The sequence below is a fragment of the Akebia trifoliata genome, chromosome 11 (genome assembly GCF_017979445.1).
Source record: "Akebia trifoliata isolate Shusen 1 chromosome 11, ASM1797944v1, whole genome shotgun sequence".
NCBI lineage: Eukaryota > Viridiplantae > Streptophyta > Magnoliopsida > Ranunculales > Lardizabalaceae > Akebia > Akebia trifoliata.
The window spans coordinates 30,675,587-30,693,578 of record NC_141385.1 but is presented as its reverse complement, the minus strand read 5'-3'; the positions used below and the strand labels follow the sequence as shown (position 1 = coordinate 30,693,578).

General features: G+C 33.8%; 1 protein-coding gene across 1 annotated transcript; it reads right to left on the bottom strand.

Moving 5' to 3' along the window:
• Positions 1-2,080: 2,080 nt before the first annotated feature.
• On the bottom strand, positions 2,081-4,461 carry LOC147391255 (uncharacterized). The gene is made up of 4 exons (XM_086459037.1): positions 4,239-4,461; positions 3,737-3,816; positions 2,710-2,800; positions 2,081-2,607 (listed from the first exon to the last, which is right to left on the bottom strand). The coding sequence occupies exons 1-4, from the start codon at positions 4,459-4,461 to the stop codon at positions 2,081-2,083; spliced, it is 921 nt and encodes a 306-aa protein (XP_086315163.1).
• Between the last annotated feature and the right edge of the window lie 13,531 nt (positions 4,462-17,992).

Genomic DNA, 17,992 nt, shown 5'->3' with positions numbered 1-17,992 from the left:
TTTTAGATTTTTCTGTTCAGGGTCCTTTTTAATGAAATCTGACCTCACCATTGGATTCAAAATGGTTGAAAAACATATTTTAGCCTGTAAGTATGCTTAAATGCCAGTTCAAATAGAAAAATTACAAAATCCTCGATTTTCGAGTTGGACCAAACTAAAATATTGACTTTTTGCTAGAACAAGAATTTTTAAAATTCACCATTGGATTTGTAACAAAAAATTATAGAAAATAGATTGTTTCCTAGTCATTTTTAGAGTCTAGAAAGTCGAATTATTGTCAAAAATGAAAACAACATTAATTTTAGGGTCTTATCAAGCTGAAAAAGTAAATTTTTTTAGAGACAAATTCTATAGAATTTGATCACGACATTAGGTCTGAAACAAAAAATTATATAAAATAAAGTAATCACTCATCACTTTTGGAGTTTGAACGGTCAAGTTATAATCAAATGAAACAATATGTAAAATATTGATTTTGTCGTGCAACTTATATAAATAATTTTTAAAATGAAAATCATTATTCATCTTTGCTTCCAACACATAAAAATCAGTCGAGACTTTTTTTTAAAAAAAATTGATTTCTTTCCCAACTTTCAACCTTAGATTCACTATGACATTTACAAAACACACCCAATTTCTTTTCTTTTTCTCTTCTCTTTCTTCCGTTTCATCAAAAATCAATCGAAAACATAATTGGAGTTTCGAACATTCAACCTCAAATTTCATCTATTTCGAGCCCAAATCGTTATCCGCTGCAGAAGGAAGAAAGAACGATGGCATCAAGATATTTGAAACCATCAGGCTGGATTCAAAAATTAGTCGTCTCGACGTCCAATCCATCTCTATTTCCACGTCGATCATAGATTATCTCAATTTCCGCGCACGTACTTCAATTCTATCATACAGAGATTGGTAGAGACTCTCAATTCTTATTAGTAATCGTAAATTGTGAAAATTGCATTTTGGGTTTTACCGAAAATTTGTTATATGTTCCAAAAATATAGAATTCTTTTCATTATTTCAAATTCACGTTAGGACCTTCATATTTGATATGTTTAATTGTATTTTATAACAAATTATACGTGGGTAGGATATTTCACTAGGTTATTTTTGCTAGTTGGGTTCCGTGCATTGCTTGAACTTCGTTTTGATCTAAATTTTGTAATTTTTCAATTCAATTTATAAAAATGAACTTCAAAGTTTGAAAAATATTTTAACATTCAATAAACTCATATTGAGTTGATGAATATCAAAAAATGGATATTGTGTTTGAAAGATTGAAAATTACAAAAATCAAAAATTACAAAAATCGAAAAAGGGAAAAAATGTATGAAACGGTAAAATGTTAGAGTCACACCCAAGGGGTGATGTCTGCATTTTACATTGTGATGTTATGTGTGGGTTAATGAAACAATATCCAGGGTTAATTTACTTTATGTCGTCACGAGGTGATGTGCATGTTTCTTTGTTTTTTATTAGTGCGAGTTGCTAAGTTATTTTTTGGTAGGAAACTGGATATCCATTCTCAACTCTATAATGTTAATTTCTTATTTATTTTCAAAAAAAAAATTCATATTTATTTTCAAAGAAAATAAATGATATGTATATGTAATTATTTTATTAATTGTTAAAGAGTTTGTAAATACCTAAATGGATAGTCTATCATATCATCCGGAGTGATATATTATCCTGGGATGTACGGTAGGGACAACCAAACACATACGTGGTATGGGATGCATATGAGAGTGGATTCACAATTGAAATTCGGGTTTATTCCTCTTTATCTTTACCAATGAACTTGTAATGTAAAGGTGGTTCTATACAAATGGGGTTGTACATGCCTGATAGGCATAGACGAAGATGATCAGCAAGGGCAGAGCCAGGATTTTATTTTCGTGGGGGCAACTATGAACTCATTAATAATATTAAATTTTGATTTTTAAAATATACAAAAAGTAACTTTTACTACATGTATTTTTAATAATTTGTCACTTACAAAAAGTATAAACTTGTAATATATACACAAAATTTTCATATCGTTTCCAAAAAAATCAAATCACTGATACATATACATAAATCTTCACAATCGCTCCCGTCGAGTTTTCATATTCTGAAAGCGTTGAATGATCATCTCATTATCAATGGTATCAAACACATCTTTCTCGATATAGGTAACCAAGCAATTATTCATCCATTGATCTCCCATTCGGTTACGTAATCGATTCTTTACTATATTCATTGCAGAAAAAACTCTTTCAACGGTTGCAGTTGCCACTGGTAGTATCAAAGTAAGTTTTAAAATCAAATATACCAATTGATATACAACATTATTTTTTGTCTCAATTAATTTCTTTGCAAGGCCACCGATTCCTTTAAGTTGTAAAAATTCATTGTCAGAGCGCACATCAAGTATGTAAGTCTCAAGTTGATTATCAAGTGTCATAAGTTCCACGTTAGAAAATTCTGATGGGTAAAATTGAGCAAAACGAATCAACTTATCCTTATTAAAAGCAGAGAATGAATCACATGGATTCAAACATGCCACACAAAAAAGTAATTCGGTGTTTCCCTCTGTAAAACGATCATTAAGCTCTTGAAGTTGCAAATCTAACACCGTATAAAATAATTTCACATGATAATTGTGTAGATTGGTGACTTGTTCAGCATTACGTCGTGGCTACCCTCGAATTACATACATGTCATCCATACTCGGTATAATAATATCATGTCTTTCACAAAAAGAAGAAACTTTATTGAGTAAAGATTCCCATCCAATATCTCTCATCGTTTGTAACTGTTGCTTAGATACTTTAACCAAGGCCAAAACATTTACATTATCTTGATCTTTCCTCTGCAATGCTTGTGACAATTCATTTGAAATTTCCAAAACAGTTTTCATTAAGTACATGATGAATACAAAGTCAAAAGATTGAATGGAATCTAATAAGACACTTGCTTCACCTCTTTGCTCAGAATTTGTGCCATCTTCTTCAACAGTCACAAACACTTCAATAACAGAAGAAAATATAAAAATCAAACTCATCAAAGTACCATAATGTGAGCCCCAACGTGTATCACCAGCTCGTTGGAGGCTAGTTTCTTGATTCAAACCACGTCCACTTGAAATTTTACCATTGTCCAATGCTTGAATAATATTACTAACACATTTTTCTCTTAGAATATCTCGACGTTTGCACGAAGCTCCCACAAGATTCAACAAATTAACAAGAATATTGAAAAGATTAGCAACTTAATTGTGATTTTTTGCAACAGCTACAAGTGCCAGTTGAAGTTGATGAGTAAAACAATGAACATAAAAAGCAGATTGATTTTCTTTCATGATAAGACTTTTGAGACCATTAAATTCTCCTCTCATATTATTAACCCCGTCGTAGCCTTATCCACGTAATCTTGACATACTTAATCCATGTCTTGAGAATAATGTTTCAATTGCTGCTTTCAACGATAAAGTCGTTGTATCACTAACATGGACAATGTCGAGAAACCGCTCAATAACACATCCTTTTTTATCCACATAACGAATCAGAACTGTCATTTGTTCTTTGATTTATACATCACGAGATTCGTCAACCAAAATAGAAAATAAATCATCTCCAAGATCATTGACTATTATATTGGTAGTTTCACTTGCACTACAACGCACGATATCCTTTTGTGTATCATGAGATACAATCTTCAGATTCTTGGGAGCATTCTTTAACACGACATTTTTGACAATTTCATTATGATTTGAAAGAAATTGAAGGAGTTCAATAAAGTTTCCACGATTTCTTAAAGATTTGAATTCATCGTAACCTCGAAAGGTTAATTCTTGACGTAAAAGAAATCAGATACAATCGATTGTTGCAGTCAAACGAATCCGATACTCATTTCTAACCTGATCAAATTGTCGAGAAAAAATAACTTCAATATGTCAACTTTCATTCATTAAATCTTGACATTTCCTCCAAGCTTTGTTATGAGCACTATTTGGGCCTCCAACATGGATTGAAATCTTTCCTTCTTTTTCCAATTTGTGAATCCCCCAGTAATGAAAGAATCGCCACCGACTTGCTCCTCAAAATCAACTCTCATCAGATAGCAACACAAGCAAAATGCAGTATCTTTCGTAATACTATACTCTAATCAATTTCTAAAATTATCAAACCAAGTTGAATTAAAACGACGTGACACCTTCCCAAACTTTCTTTGTGAAAAATTATGTTCACGAGGTTGACATGAGCCTTTTTGTAAGTACGCTCTTCGAATTTCGTCTCGATCATTAGAATTATAATCCAAAATTTTGATTCGTAACCCAGGATCCGAAGCAAGATCTTCCAGGTTGATTTCAACACGACTATGCTTTGAACATCGCCGCATGTCATCATCACTAGGATCATTCCTTTCTCGAGTAATGGATGGTTGTTCCAAATTAGACTTTCTTATAAGAAATTTATCCATATCTGATTCACAAATTTAATTTATTTAGTTAGATATCAAAATTTTTAACATATTTCTATATATTAAAGATACATATTATTCTATCCTAGAAAGTTATGTAATCTAACATTGAAAAATAATTTTACATATAAAAGAAAGGTAACAAGAACTAATCTAATCTCAATTGTGTAATCAACAATTTCAATCAACAATAAAAATTAAAGTTAATAACATCATAATTTTATTAACATAATCAATAATCAACAAATGAGACTCTACTACTATATATTCGTGAAATGAATAACATTTCATTAAAAAATTAACAATGGGGCTCCGCCCCCCCTGTATATTCATAAAAAAAATAACAATATATCAACAATAAATTAACAATAGGGCTCCGCCCCCCTGTATATACAATATTTCATTGATAAAGTAAATAATAGGGCTTCGCCCCCTTGTATATTCATAAAAGAAATATAAATTTTTCATTACTAAATTAACAATTGGGCTCCGCCCTTTATACATTTATAAAAAAGAAATAACGACATAAGTTTAAAGTGAATACCTTTGAAGTTAATTTCGATGCTTGAATAACAAAATTGGAAGAGTATTGATCTTTGACTAATCAAGGCTTAGATTGAGTGATAAATTGAAAGATTTCTGCAAAATTATACTTGGATAAATAAAAAATATAACAAGTAATGTATATATATTCTTCACCATTAGTATCAAAAATAAAAATTCTAAATCTCTTGGAAAAGAGCAATTCGATGTATATACATTAAAAATGAACACAATACAATTATACAAACAACTCTGAAACAAATCATAGAAGTTCAAAAGATAAGCAAGTAAGCAACAAAACATATGTACCACAATAAATTGGTACTATCAAGCACAGATTTTACCACCTCACTGAGGAACCAACTTAGATATTTTGAACATTTAAGCTAGTATTTTGGCTCTCAAAAGTGTCCATATTTAGATACATACTTCTTTAATATATACATGTAGTATTAAATTTCAACATATTTGTTATGAACTATACCAAACTGCATCTACCCACATGGACCGAAAAGGCACATCACTAAAATATTTCTAACTCCACATCATGCTTACTAATTTTATTATTTAAAAATAGGGAAATATCTATTATGGAACCAATTACATTCTAAGCTGGATAAAACAGTCACCAAAATCAAATTTAAATAGTACTGTCAACTTGATCACCATGTTAACTTCTTCACCCTATGTGGATAATAAGAAATGCTATTAAACACCAGTACATCAGTACTCACTTTACATGACATAGGCGAGGAGAACAGCGTAATAAAACATTCAACTTACTAGGATCCACAGAAATAGTTAACACAAGAAGACCAAAGTTGAAATTAGACTTTCTACTTTAGAAAGTTGAAATCTCTTCTCACGAAATGGCATTGCTTAATATGTTTTTAAGAATGAATAATCACTTAACGTAAGAAAAAAAAATGCTAAATGGTTGTTGATAAGAAAGGATAAAATACCAAATTATAAATAATTTGTATTCCACCATAGTTCATAGGGAAGAAATGATAAATGAATATAAGAATTTTAAATTATAAAAAATATAAATTTAATTGTAATATAGTTATCAATGTAGAAATCTTGACAAGTGCTACCTGAAGGATCCATTTTTATTGTAAGCCAATTTATGGAAGTTATGTGCTTTTGAAAACTTTGAGGTGCTAATTCAATTTTACGAGGAGAGGACAAAAAAAAAAAAAACCACTCTACATGCTATTCTTATTAAAAGAGTGCAATAAATTGTGAATGAAGTTGCTCAAATGGTTCATAGGACACTTCTTTATGTAAATAAAACTAACATCAGCATTTAGATTCATTGCAGTATATATTATGGGTCCCGTTCAGCAACAAACATTTTGGCAAAACATTTTTCAAAACATGAGTTAGAGATTTTGGAATGGTCTGATTTTTGGTGAGGATGATCTCTACGGTGAGGAGATCATCCTCACCAAAAATCAGCCCATTCCAAAACTTCTAGCCTCAGTTTACAAGTTGAAAAATCGTGGACCGTCCTTTTTTTGTAAACCATTTTTGATGGGGTTAGAAGTTTTGGAATGGGTTGATTTTTGGTGATGATGATCTCCTTACCGTAGAGATGATCCTCACCAAAAATCAGCCCATTCCAAAACCTCTAACCCATGTTTTGAAAAATGTTTTACCAAAATGTTTGTTGTTGAACATTTCCCATATATATATATATATATATATGGGTCGCGTTATTACGACCCCCTTTGCGACCCCCTTTGCAACACACCTTTTTGTCTTATATGGGCAAAAATGTTTGGAATGGGCTGATTTTTTGTGAGGATGATCTCTATGGTGAGGGGATCATCCTGGCAAAAAAATCATCCCATTCCAAAACTTCTAACCCCATCAAATTGATTTACAAAAATTGGACGGTCTATAATTTTTCAACAAAAATCGGACGGTCTAGAAGTTTTGGAATGGGATGATTTTTTGCCAGGATGATCCCCTCACCATAGAGATCATCCTCACAAAAAATCAGCCCATTCCAAACATTTTTGCCCATATAAGACAAAAAGGTGTGTCGCAAAGGGGGTCGTAATAACGTGACCCTATATATATATATATATATATTTTTTTTTTTTTCATTTCAGATTGAGCTGATTTTTTGGTGAGGATGATCTTCTCATCATAGTGACCATCCTCACAAAAAATCAGCTCAATCCAAAACCTCTAACCCATGTTTTGAAAAATCATTGTTTTTCCATATATCCCTTGAATTGCCCCCATCATGTAATCATGTTTAATCATGTTTTGAAAATCATTGTTCTTCAATTTTCATCTAGGGTTTGAAAACCCCTTTCACACTCATAAAAACCTCTCACAAAATCAAAATCTCCACTATGGAGAGAGAGAGAGAGTACATACCAAAGAACTCTTCAGTTCAAGGTTCGAATTCGGTGTTCTTCTCGCCTTGTCGGCTGGTGGTGATGGAGAGGGAGCTAGAGTTTCTAAACTGTGAGACTCTCTTGAGTTGAAGAGAAGAGACTTTAGTGACGGACTCGTAGATCGTGAGACCGGGGTTTCGAGTTGTCTTCCAACCTTGGAAAGGAGACGGACATTAGAGAGGTTAGAGAGTTAGATAAGATGTTTTAATTTTTTTTTTTTAATCTTTAATTTCTGATTTTCTGTGGACTATGGGGGCAAATTATAAATAAAAAGATTTTCAAAACTTCTGTGGGGGCAAAGTAGTAGAATGTTTAAATTTTTTTTTAAATTATTGGTACCTCCCTATTAATTTTAGAAATTCTTGTGGGGGCAATTGCCCCCACTACCCCCACTGTAAATCCTCCCCTGATGATTAGTTAATAATCACTAACGATCTATAGTAGTCAAACGTTCTGACACATCAAAAAGAGACCCATTGTTGACAGTCACGTCAAATGGCCAGCTTGAGCAAGATAAATAGTCCTGCAAATATAGTAAACAATAACCAACTACAAAATTAAGAACGACTGATAACGATCCAGTCGTGAATCCCAACTCTCTAATTCCAATACTCCACCATTGTATATTATGTATCTGTTATCTTATTTTGATATATAAAATGAAATGCATGTTTAATATTCACATTTGATCAAATAGATTTGTATAAAAAGAAAACATTATAGTGAGTATTGTTGATTGGTATAATGTGAGTTTTAAAATGTTTAGTTACTAATCCTTGACTATAGATACCAGGTAATCATAGTTTATTTTGTAAAACTTTATATATGTTAAATGATTTAGTATACTTATTCATTTATGTTAGGAGAAGTCATTGGCAGGAATTGTTTGTTTTCCTATTGAATAACTATTGTTACTCACCATTTCCTTCTCCATTTTTTTAGTTTCAAATTCGGAGCTGGATGAGGCAGGTGTAGAGTGCAAATAAGGATTATCTGATGGGTCAAATAGACGACCAGAATTCACTACCTGGTGAGTACTAGAGCTATAACCCCTAGTGACATCAGTTAGCCCAAGTTGTATTATAGATTTAGGTAAATCATTAAGACTTTTGTTAGAATGAGGAGTTTTATATAATCCTATTGTAGACACCCCATTTTTGCACTCGCCTGATTAATCAACTTGTCAATCCGATTGCAATGGTTCCCAATGATGGATGTGTATTCCGTTGCTTTATTTTGTTATCAGATGTGTTTCAGAAATCCGGATGAGGTATCTCAAATTGACAAAACCTTAGAAACCACGCTACGCTAGGAAAATACGACTCCAAAAACATATAAATCATCATCTTGCAGACCAAAAAGAAACTTCACGATAAAAATCACTAAAAAATTATCAAATTACCAAAATACCCCTAACCTCAAAACAACCCTAGAGCCTACGTTATGCTTAGGAAAACTCTCTCGGAACCAAATAAATCATTTCACCAATTTTACAGAATTTGACAAAATTACGAAAATGCCCCTCATAAAGTTCACAATCATTTCACACAAAAAATTTCATAAATAACACAAAATAATATTTCCATTGAATTCCTTACGAAAAATCGATTCTAAAACATCCTAGAACATTAAAAACCGACTTAAAACGTGAAAAGTCATCTCTGGGGGTAAAACGGTAATTTCACAATTTTCATAATTAAAAAATTCCGAAATTAATAAATAAAATATTAAATAATTAAAGTGAAACATTGATGAAATTAATTTAAAATTTTGAATTAAAAAATCGATCAATCGGACTTTCGGGTAAAATTGTTGAGGGTTCGTGGGATATTTCTTTAAGGACCCCTCCATTTGGGGGTCCAAAGAATTAAAGAAATAATGGAAGGGGGTTCTCCAAAAATTTAAAGTCAATCAAGCAAGACTATAGTCAAAGTATTTGTAACACCCCGAATTTTTAATTCGTATCTCGAGGAAAAATAAATAATGGAATTTTAAGAAAATATTGAAAGTGGGATTTAGGGGTAAAATTTTAGGATGTTTCTGATCATTTTTAATGGAATCTGACCTCACCATTAGATTCAAAATGATCGAAAAACATAGTTTAGCCTGTAAGCACGCTCAAATGCGAGTCCGAATATAAAAGTTGCAAAATCCTCGATTACCGGGTCGGACTAGGCTAAAACAGTGACTTTTTGTTAGAGTAATAATTTTTAAAATTCGATTATACCATTGAATTCATAACGAAAAATTATTCAACATGGACTATTTATTTGTCATTTTTGGAGATCAGGAAGTCGAATTATCGCCAAAAACGAAAACGATATCAAGTTTAGGGGTCACATCAGGTCAAAAATGTAAATTTTTTATGGAGACATAATTTGTAGAAATTGACTATACCATTAGATCCGGAACGAAAAATTAGGTGAAATAGAGTATTCATTTGTCAGTTTTGGAGTCCGGATGATCAAGTTATCATTGATCGAAACAATTGATAAAATACCGAATTCGTCCCACATTTTATTTAAATAATATTTTTAAATTTTTTTTTATATGTCATTCTTCCCCAACGCGTCCATACGGCCGAGACATATAAAAAACAAATTTTTTTTTTTTTTTTTCTCTTCGATCTTCCATCTCAGATCTCTCACAAATGGCTCGCCTTCGACGATCGACGCAGAAGGGAGAAATGTCCGCAGCTTCGACATCTACAAAACCCACCAACCTTTCTTCATTTCACTTTCTATTTCATCCGATATCATAAAAAATCAGCCGTATTTAGATACGGAAATTTCGAAACTTTGACCTCGGATTTCGTCCGTTTCGGGGTCAAACCGTCTTCCGACGCAGAAGGGAGAAACGTTCGCAGCCTCATTCTCTACACAACCCAATCAAATTCCTTTCGTTTTCTCGTCTTTTTCACCCCGTATAGTCAAAAATCAGCCGTATTTTTATACGGAGATTTTCGTAACTTCGACCTCGATTTTCATCGATTTCGGGGTCAAACCGTCTTTCGCCAGAGAAGGGAGAAGAGACGAGCACATCGAGATCTTCAAAACCACTGGGCCGGTTTCGAAAATCAGCCTCTTCGAAGTTCGGTCCGTCTCGATTTCCGTGCCGTTCGCCTCGATTTCCGCGTACGTGCTTCAATTCCGTCACCTAGTGATGGTAAGGAACTCTCAATTTCTATTAATAATCGTAGATTGTGAAAATTGCATTTAGGATTTTATCTGAAAATTTTTGATGTATTTCCAAAATATAGAATTCTTTTGTTATTTCAAAATTCACGCCAGAAATTGCATGTTTGATATGTTTAATTGTATTTTTTTTACAAATTATACGTGGGTAGGATATTTTAACGGGTTATTTCTATAAATTGGGTCTTGTGCACTGCTCGGACCCTGTTTTGATATGAAATTTGTATTTTTTTCAATATTATTGATAAAAATAAATTCTTTAGTTGGAAAATGTGATTTAATATTCGATGAACTCATACTGAGTTGATGAATATCAGAAAATGGATGTTTTATTGAAGAGATTGAAAATTGTAAAAAAAAAATCGGAAAGAGGGAAAAAAAGGTATGAAACGGTAAAATGTCAGAGTCACACCCGAGGGGTGATGTCTGCATTTTACGTTGTTGTGTTGTGTGTAGGTTGGTGAACAGATATCCAGTGATAATATTATTGGTTGCATGTTTATTTCCTTTCTGTTAGAACGAGGCGCTGTTTACGTTTCCGTTATGTTATTTATTTTAGGTCGGGTGGCCACACTTGCATGGTAGGAAACTGGATATCTATTCTCAACCTTGTATTGTTAATTTCTCTTCTGTTTTCAAATGAAAATAATATATATATGTAGCTATTTTGTGAGCTGTTAAAGAGTTTGTGAATGCTTGAAGGGATAGTGCGTCATATCATCCGGAGTGGTGTACTATCCTGGGATGTACGGTAGGGACCACCAAGCTCATACGTGGTATGGGACGCGTATGAGAGTGGAGTCACAATTGGAATCCGGGTTTATTCCTCTCTATCTTTACCAGTGAACTTGTAATGTAAAGGTGGTCGTATACGAATGGTTTGTATCTTTGGGAATCACATGTATGCCTGATAGGCATAGACGAAGATGATTAGTCAGTGATCACTAACAATCTATAGTAGTCGAACGTTCTGACACATCGAAAAGAGACCCATTGCTTACGGTCACGTCAAACGGCCAGCCTGAGCCGGATAAATGGTCAACCAAGCTTGGTAAACAGCGACCAGCCACAAAATCAGGAACTAAAAGTCCGAGAAGAATTGTAACATCATGTCCCGACTGGGAGCTATCCAGTCGTGAATCCCAACTCTCTAATTCCAATACTCCACCATTGTGTATTATGTATATGTTGCTTATTTTGATATATAAGATGAAATGCATGTTTATTGTTTCCATTTGATCAATTAGATTTGTATAAAAAGATAATGTTATAGTGAGTACTGCTGATCGATGTAATGTGAGTTTTAAAATGTTTATTTGCTCATCCCTGGCTATATGTACCAGTTAATCGTAGTTTTCTTCTGTAAAATTTTGTTTATTTTAAAATGATTCAGTATGTTTATTCGTTCATGTTAGGAGAGGTTATTGGCAGAAATTGTTGCTTCCTTACTGGGTAACCCTTGTTACTCACCCTTTCCTTCTCTATTTTTTAGTTTCAGATCTAAAGCTTGGCGAGACAAGTATAGAGCACGAGTGAGAATCATCTGGTGGGTCAAATAGATAGCCAAATTTTGTCACTTGGTGAGTATTGGGGCTACACTCCTCTAATGGTGTTAGTTTGTCTAGGTAGTATTATAGATGTTATTCTGAGCGTTAGGACTTTTGTTAGAGTGAGAAAATCTCTGTATAATCCTGTATATAAATTTTGTTCTTCCGCACTCTAATTTATCGTACGATATTAGATGTATATAGGCTTCCGCTCGTTATTACATTATGTATGTAAATGCAGGATTGTATGTCGTTTATCAGGTGCAAGTTGAACGCCTTGGAATGCTAACATAAACAGAGGAAACCATGCCGAAATTTCGAGGTGCTACATAATACCTCGAGATCTGATATGGGGATTTATGTTAGCGTTTGGTGGGGCGCCACAGTATTAAAGTCAATCAAGTGAGACTAAAGTCAAAATTAAAGTCAATTAAGCAAGACTGAAGTCAAAATATTAAAAGTCAATCAATTAAGACTAAAGTCAAAACATTAAAAGTCAATCAAATAAGACCAAAAGTCATAATAGAATTCTAATTAAATAATAACTCTATCTAATAGATTTCTAACTTAAAAACAATTCTACCTAAAACAATTCTAATTAAAACACAATTCGACCTAAAACAATTTTAACTAAAACACAACTCTAACTAAAAGATCTGTAATTAAACACTAACTCTATCCAAATCAACCTTAAAAAAATTCTTTAAATAGAGGTGCTCACACCCTATTTTCGTATCAAATCATAAACCCTAAGAGAAGTAGGTCTAGAAGCTCCCCTAGCCCCCCATAAACCCTAGTTTTGGAGCCCCAACTCCTTACCTAACATCCCTCCTTCAATTTTAGTCTAGAAAACACCTAAAATCCCTCCAAAAACACCCCCAAAATCCGCAACAAACTTGAAGAGTTTAGATCCAAAAACAAGGAGATACCTTGATCTAGGAGATCCGAAGTCAAATCCAGAGACAGAACGAAGCAAGGGAATACAGTACAAAGAACTTTTTTTGTCAGATCTGAGGGAACAAAATCCTTGCTATCGGAAAGGTATGTAATTTTTTTATTTTTATCTAGGTTTTTAGCAATGTGATATATTTGGGAAGTTAGTAGAGACCGACTTTGGTCGGGTGGGGTTGGTGCCTAACACCTTCCAACCCCGTAACATGATCCCCGAATTCAGATTTTTTGTGGTAGATTAGTTCTTTTTATCCATGTTAGAGTCAGTTTGATTCCTAGACCACAATAACTAGGTGGCGACTCCCAAATCTCAAGGGTCAAAAGCGGATCCGCGCACCCCTCGGATCGAGGGCGCTTTCACCTATATATTAATTTCTTCTTCCGTGCTCTGACCTATTGTACGTTATTAAACGTATATAGGCTTTCGCTATTATTATATTTTGTATGTATATATGTAGGATATAATGTATATCGTTTATCAAGTGAAATAAGTATTTAGTGCCTTGGAATGCTAACATAAACAGAGGAAACCATGCCAAATTTTGAGGTGTCACATAATACCTCGAGATTTGACATGGGACTTTGTGTTAGTGTTTTGGAGGTGCCACATATTGCCTTCCCATGTTACGCCATTAGGTCCTCTAGAAATGTCCAACAAATTTGGAATTATGATCAAAATCATGATTTTTTGTATACCATGCAATCTCATTATCTCTTTAAATTACAACTCAACTACTTGGTTGGTATCAAATATTTTTTTGCATGCTAAGAAGTGAACCTTCTTTGAAAAGCTATCAATCAATATAAGAATCGAGTAGATAAATCGTTGAGTTTGTAAAAGATCTAACACAAAGTCTACACTAATATCTACCCAAGGTGTGTCTTGTAAGTAATCAAATATATTATCTCGTGTTTTGAAAATCACTTTTGACCACCTAACATACTCTGTATCACTCTACATTTTTTGTTGTCATCTTTGTTTAACCTTGGCTAATAAAATTTATCTTTGACCAAAGCTAAGGTCTTGTCCAACCAAAGAGTCTGCCAAGTCCTCCACCATGACTCTCTTTAATGATAGCTTCCCTTAGATAGCAATATGGAATACAAAATTAATTCATTCCGAATAAAAAGTTTTTCTATAATGTGTACTTGACATAGGTCCCTACACTGCATTCAACCCATATTTTTCCAAAATCAGGCCATTCTCGTACAACTCTTTCAACATTTCAAACCCTATCACCTTGACTTGCATAGTAGATAACACAGTCACTCTTCGACTTAATGCATTTGCAACTTTATTTTGGCTCCCTATTTTATGCTGAATCACAAAATTAATTCTAGTAGTTATGCCACCCACTTTGCATATTTAGCTTATGTTGGTCATTGATATATTTTCAAAAAACAAGATAAATTTCTGCTATCCCAAAAGATTATGCCAATACCAAAATACTTGAATGATAGCATAAACTCCATATCATAAATAGAGTACCTTCCTCGAGTATAATTCATCTTCTCTCTAAAAAAAGTTTTGGGTCTCCATTTTTGGCTCAAAATAACTCTAATCCCTATGTGGGATGCATCATAGTTAAGCACAAACACCCTTTCAAAATTTTACAATGCTAAAATATGAACGTCTATCACTTTCTTATTAATCAACCAAAACTATCATCAACATCTTTTGTTCACCTAAATGTCCCACCCTTTAGGTAGTCGGTAAAAGGAGCAACAATGGAGCCAAAACCTCGAATGAACCTCTAGTAAAATGTGACTAAATCATGTATACTCTTAAAAACTGGTAAGCTAAGTGTAGCCTCAATTTTCTTTTAGTCCAGTTTGATGCCTTATGTTGAAACAACATACCCCAAGAAAATCAAGTTATCTATCATAAACTCACATTTTTCGAGTTAGCGTGTAACTTATGTGCTCGAAATTCCTCGAAAATCTTATGAAGATGGCCCAAGTGTTGTCCCAAATTTATGTTATAGATAAAAATATTGTTAAAGTAAATCATGAAAAATCTACCAATAAATGGTTTAAAAACATGATTCATCAACCATATAAAGGTACTTGAGGCATTCAACATCTCGAAAAATATCATTAGCTACTCATCCAAACCCTCCCACATCTTGAATTCAATCTACCATTCATCTATTGGACGAGTCCGTACCTGATGATACCTATTACACAAATCAAATTTTGAAAATATTCTGAACCCTACTAATTGATCCAACATGTTGACACGAGGGACGAAAAACCTGTATTTTACCTTTATTTTATTGATTGTTATGCTATCTACAAACATATGACATGACCTATCTTTCTTAGGAGTCAATAAAATAGGAACAACACATGGACTCATGCTCTCTTGCATCAAACCCTTGCTCAACAACTCGTTCACTTGATGTTGTATAGCTCTTCGTGTTCCTTAGGGCTCATTATTTAGACTAGCTTATTAGGAAATGTAGTACTTGGAACAAAGTTAATGTGATGTTGAATATATATTGGGGGTAACCCAACTAAAAACTCCTCTGACATAACCACAATCAAAGCATGCAACTCCTTGTGATCTTTAGTCTCGGCCACATACTTTGACATAGATAGAAAGTTACTACAATCCCCCTTGATCCCTTGATGGGCTTGGGAACACCCTCTATCTTGGATGATCCTAGAATAATTCTTACGCCGTCTTTGAAAAATGTTTAAATTTTTTGTAACCATCATGGACTACACATCTATCAAACTACTTTGGACTCCCAAATAAAAGATGGCATGCATCCATTGGTACCACATCATACCAAATAGAGTTTTTATATGATTTCTCGATTGAAAAAAAATGTAACACTTATGAGTAATATTTACCTCATTGCCTTTTAGAACAAACTGAGATTGTATGGTGTAGGTTTCTTTTCGATTTTCCACTTTAACTTATTCCACCATCACTTGAGATGCCATGTTCTCACAGCTTCCTCCATAAAGATCAAATTGCATATCTTCTCATAAGTAGTGCACCTTGTATAAAAGATATTGTTGTAATACATAGAATTTTCTCCATCAATGCGTGAGGAGTTCATACTCCATCTAGTTACTAATGTTTTTCCCTCATCACTCCATCTGACTTCATCGACCTTTGATTGTTCATGACAATCTTGTTCTTTATTCTCAAGATCTTCTTCCCCAGGTGCTTCCTCGATCAAGTTAATGAACCTACGATTAGGGCAATTAATAGTTATATTCCCAAACCCTAGACATTTAAAGCATTGTATTGGATTGCTACCCGAAGTATTTGGTTGATTAGGACCAACTCCATCACTACGGTTTGATGGTGTTGTGGTATTAGATGCCCTGGACTACTAATTTGGATTCGATCGTGATGCAACATAATTCACTAAGGTTTGATGTGTTGGGGAATTAGATGCCCTAGATGGCCAGTTTTGGATTTGATCGTGTTGCAACATCATGAGTAGCACCTCCTTAATAGAAATTACTTCCATGAGAAGTATCCCATACACCATCATTACCCGTCGACCACCAGGTTCTCCTTGATTTAAGTTGTCTTTCTATCTTAAGAGCTAACTTGCAAACATCATTGAGGTTCAATAGGGTTGGAGTTATACGACATTGTAAATCTCCTTCCTCAGACCTCCAAGAAATCTAACAATGGTTTGTTCATTTGGTTTAATTATTCCGCGACAAATGGCAAGGAGATCAAACTCTTTGGAGTATTCTTTTATAATACAATTCTTGAGTTGGAAGTTATACATCCTTAAGAAAGCATCTTACATAGATAACTCATGTAGAATTTATTTGAAGTTTTTTATTCTTTTCCCAAGAAGTGATTTTTGGTTTTCCTTGCCTTTTCTGCTTCATCTTCAACTCTTCCTACCAAAACCAAGGCATGCTTCTTGCGTTTGATGAAAACAACCATTATTTTATGATTATCTGGTACTTCTTTGCAATCAAATACATGTTGTATTATGCTGATTCAATCAAGAAATTCATTAAGTCACATCTTACATGATAAATTTGGTGGTCCAACTCAAAACTAATTGACAATGAGTGGAGAGGCTTAGGAGCTTATAAGGAGAGAGATAATGCAATGACTGTTCGATGTGGGACTAAACTCAACACGCCCCCGAATGTGTGGGCCGAACTGGACCAAAGCACATAGAGATATGAACTAGGTGATGTGGATGAGAGAAAGGCCTGCTCTGATACCATGATATATTTGGGAGTCCAACTCAAAACAAATTGGCAATGAGTAGAGAGATCCAAGAGTTTATAAGGAAAGAGAGAATGCAATGAGTGTTCGATGTGGGACTAAAGTCAGCATTACTTTTGAAATTTGAATATCGACCCTCAAGCTGACATCTATATTTTGAGCCCCACCATGATCAGCCCTGTTGTAGTATACATCCTCATCCAACACTTTTTTGCAGAGCACGATGATGGAAAGGATTAATATCCTCCTCTTAGGAATAACGACTAGCCTCACCCTTCTTGTAAATTTTAAAACACGCAAGGCATTCCGTGAGCTGTTAAACCTACCTTTTTAGATCATCCATCTCAATATCTCAATTAGCCGTTCAAGTGGAGGTATTCATTTTGATCTCCCGGTTAACATCTACAGACACCATCAATCACTACGTGAATTGAAGTTTTGCCGAAATCACAAACCTCAAAGGAACATCGTAGTTCTAATAACAATTGATACGGTTATAAGTGATACTCGTATTTGAGAATCAAAATAGAGATTGGGAAGATGAGTGCAAGTGAAACAATCAATTCAATAAGTAGTAGACATCACTGTGCACAAGGGAGAAGCAGAACATCTCCTCCTTAAAATAAACCCTTCATTTTATTCAGCACATCTCTCAATTTGACA